Source organism: Frankliniella occidentalis, unplaced genomic scaffold (genome assembly GCF_000697945.3).
Source record: "Frankliniella occidentalis isolate FOCC.00 unplaced genomic scaffold, Focc_3.1 Scaffold22, whole genome shotgun sequence".
Taxonomy (NCBI): domain Eukaryota; kingdom Metazoa; phylum Arthropoda; class Insecta; order Thysanoptera; family Thripidae; genus Frankliniella; species Frankliniella occidentalis.
In genome coordinates, this window is record NW_026267152.1 from 652,327 (window position 1) to 656,234 (window position 3,908).

A 3,908-nucleotide genomic window follows, 5' to 3' on the forward strand; every position below is an offset into this window, starting at 1 on the left:
TCCCACCTCCGCCCAGCCCATGTCGACGAGAGATTCAGCTGTCGCGGCGAATTACAGCGAGGACGTGGCGAGCTCCGGGGGAGAACACAGAGCGGCCCGGTGGAGCGCTCCGCACGACCCGGCCTCGCCCACCGGGGGTCCTCTCCGACGTGTCGGAGCCGTGCTGGGAGCACACCTGGCGCCCATGGGGACCAGCGGGCACCGGGAGAGACCAGGGGGCGGACCACGGACCACGGGCCCCAGGGGACGTGGTAGGTGCGTTCGCTGACCTGCCCTACTGTGTTGGAAACTCCCCCAGGAACCCTACGATAGGCAAGATTGCCTCGGGTTGCCATCAGAGGTCAGCCCATCGAAAAAGGTATAAAGAACAGCGGTTATGTCCAGTTTTGATATGGCCTTGGATCTGGATATCTGCTCTGCTTGAAATAAATACCAACGCCACATGCCTACCTAAAATATTTAATTGCATTGTGCTGGTCTGGGCACATTCACATTGAACACGCTTTCCGAGTAAACAGACTCACCTGCGTGGTCCAAGTGGGGCGTGGTGGGGCGTGGTGGGGCCGGATGGAGGAAAGAGCAAGGGCGGGGCGTTCGGCCGATGAGCCGCAATGGGGTCCAATCAGCCCTCCCCCCTCCTCCCCCACTATAGACTGGACAAACAAACTCTGGCGAGCGGTACAAGGTGCGGGGCTCTCTGCTCATCAAAGGCGAGCCCGCCCCGGCTCCGGCCATTGGAATAATTATTTTTGTTGCCATGGCGACGACCTTGGGGTCGCTTTTGGCGGCTCTGACGGGGCACTGGCGCGGCGGCGGGGCAGCAGAGGCCACCACTGAATTGATTCGATTGATGCGCCAGGGACTTTATTTATATTCCGTGTCGACGCACCCCCCCGTTTCAAATTGTTGAGGTCCGCGCGGCGGCGGCGGCGGGGTGGGAGGGAAAGAGGAAAAAAGTAGGGCACTCGCTGTGTGTGTGATGGGTTGAATGTCACGCTGTGATGTGGCCACGTTCTCGTGAAAAGAAACGTAATTCCGTTCCGATATATCGCGTGCGAGACTAAAAAAGAAGAGCGAAAAAAAGGAGCGACAGTCTCTCGGGCAGTCTTTATCCGGTGTGTGTAATTTTCAATAGGAGCACACTTCTCGCTCGGGGGATGATGGGACTCGATTGGAAGGGCTTCATTTGAGGTAGGGTCAGGTCAGAGAAAATTGAGATGGCTCATATTGCGTTAAAATTCCCCAAAATTAAAAAATATCATGTGAACTCAACGCCTGGGTTGGACTAAATTTAAAGCACCAAATTTCAACAAATAATATTCTGATTGTGTTAGCCTTCGACGAAAAAAATGGTGTCGCATTTTCCCAGCGTCTCATTTTCCCCCGACCTGGCCCTATCTGGTAATAAAAGCACGGAAAAAAGAGGGACACTCACTGAACGAGTTGGAGCGCTGCGAGTGGCTGCTGAGCGGAGACGCGGCGGAGAGCGTCTGGGACGTGCATGCCGTGATGGTGGACGTGGCCGAGGTGCCGTCCGTGTCGTCCGAGTCCAGTAGGTCCATGGCGTCCAGCGAGGAGGTGTGCCGCAGCTTGGCGATGGGGGGCACCTTGAAGCTGATGTCGCTGGACCTGAGAGGCAGCGCCGCCGACGGCGACATCAGGCTCGGCTCAACAATAACAAAATAAACAATTTCCAACAACAGCAGCAGCAAACTGTCAAGGCTGTGGTCTTACAGGAACTGCGCGCCCTTGCCGTGGTACGACGGGTACACGACGATGCTGGGGCCGAGGCTGTCGTACTCGCCGCTCTTGTGGTCGTCGCGGCGCCAACGGCAGCAGAGCACCACCACGACGACGAGGACCACGACGGCGCCCAGGGCCGCGCCGCACAGCGCCAGCACCTGCACGGCATCTGCCACACAAGAAAAAAAACACGACGGATGCATTTTTACTTTTCAACACGAAGTAAAATCGTACTTTTCAATTATTTAGTGAACTTTTCTTTTCTTTTCAAAATCCACATACACCATGTAAAATCATCGAGTTCAAAAAACCAAACTGAAAATGTTGTCTTTGAAAAATGTAGCATGTTTTGAGAATGTGATGAAGGCCCCGCGTGAAAGGTGTGAGCCTTGCTCGCTGGAACAACATGCTGCGACGGCGTGGGTCGGGGCAGGCCGAGGAGGAGGGGTAAAACACCGGCCGACGCGTGGGTGCGGAGGAAGGGCTCGGCGGCGGACAGGACGCTGTAAAGCCAGGCGAGCAAGTAAAGTTGGGTGCGTTGAAATGAGCGCACGGAGCAGCAGCGGCCGGCGGCGCGTGTAACGTCCCTCGCCGACAGGGACGGTAAACACGCCCCTTGTCCGCGTTTATTATCCTCTCGCTCAATCTCGCGGCGGCGTCGGCACGCTCGACCGCCCCGATGCGACATTTCCAAATGGTTTTTAGCGGAAAAGAGAAGGGCGCGAGCGCGCCACGCGCGCCGACGACGGGTACTACGTTGATGGGGAGAAATAAATTTAGTGGTCTTGTTGCTCGGAGGAAACTAATTCCAGGAGCGGGGGAACGGTTCAAGACGGTTCCGGCAGCCGTATGAAATACTGGGAATTGGGAGAGGGGTTCCCGGTTTCCTCCTGGGTCGGGCTGCTTCTGCCTGGTCTCTTGCTGAAAGACTCGAGCGCGCGAGTCGGGCGCGGGGCGCGGGGCCTGGCGGCGAACCTTCAGCCTTCAGCTCGGGTAATGGGGACAGGTATGCGCACCCGGGCGCGGAAGGTAAGGTGGGGATGGAAATACCTGTCGGGTCCGACGTGCCTCGCAGCGGGAGGAATGGGCCGGCGAGGAGGGGCCCCGTCAGTGGGGGGGTCGCGGGGGCCTCGGGGGGGCCGAAGAAGGCAAAGCCCACTCTCACCACTTGGGCGGATCGACCCCACTCCGACTTTGGAAGACAGCGGGCGGGGGAAAAAATACAGGAAAGGCCAGCGTGGGCGCGAGCCTATACAGGACCTGTCCGTTGCGATTTGAGGGCAAAGAAGGCCTTTGGGTCCGGGGAGGCGGAAGCGCGGTGGCCTGCCGGGGGGCCTACCTCTCAGACGCCCGGCCTGTACTCCCACCGCCGCCCAGCCCATGTCGACGAGAGATTCAGCTGTCGCGTCGAATTACAGCGAGGACGTGGCGAGCTCCGGGGGAGAACACAGAGCGGGCCGGCGGAGCGCTCTGCACGACCCGGCCTCGCCCACCGGGGGTCCTCTCCGACGTGTCGGGGCCGTGCTGGGAGCACACCTGGCGCCCATGGGGACCAGCGGGCACCGGGAGAGACCAGGGGGCGGACCACGGACCAAGGGCCACAGGGGACGTGGTAGGTGCGTTCGCTGACCTGCCCTACTGTGTTGGAAACTCCACTAGGAACCCTACGATAGGCAAGATTGCCTCGGGTTGCCATCAGAGGTCAGCCCATCGAAAAAGGTATAAAGAACAGCGCGGTTATGTCCAGTTTTGATATGGCCTTGGATCTGGATATCTGATCTGCTTGAAATAAGTACCAACGCCACATGCCTACCTAAAATATTTAAATGCATTGTGCTGGTCTGGGCACATTCACATTCAACACGTTTTCCGAGTAAACAGACTCACCTGCGTGGTCCAAGTGCATCTCACTGGCGACGGCGTGCCCCGCGTCACGGACGGCCGGGAGGCCGTGCTCACCGGCGGCCTCCGTGAGCAGGTCGGGTGGTGACAACGCGCCCGCCCTCAGGCCGCCCAGGCCGCCGAGACCCAGCGCGGAGGCGGAGGGGCGCGGGGGCGGGCGGCGGGCGGGGCGCAGCGGCAGGCCGGCGGCAGCGGCCGGGGACATCTGCGGCAGAGAGAAGCGAATCGTTGGTACATGTTAGGGACCACCAAGAAAGTAGCCT

General features: G+C 59.4%; 1 protein-coding gene across 3 annotated transcripts in view; it reads right to left on the reverse strand.

Moving 5' to 3' along the window:
• LOC113211326 (synaptotagmin-15-like) overlaps positions 1–3,908 on the reverse strand; it is a 44,808-nt gene that overhangs the window by 18,962 nt on the left and 21,938 nt on the right. For all 3 annotated transcript variants that reach the window (XM_052264884.1, XM_052264885.1, XM_052264883.1), the window contains exons 2-4: positions 3,631–3,850; positions 1,735–1,912; positions 1,436–1,629 (exon numbers count right to left, since the gene is read on the reverse strand). In XM_052264884.1, coding sequence (XP_052120844.1) covers positions 1,436–1,629; positions 1,735–1,912; positions 3,631–3,850 — 592 coding nt within the window. The remainder of the gene's footprint in view (positions 1–1,435; positions 1,630–1,734; positions 1,913–3,630; positions 3,851–3,908) is intronic.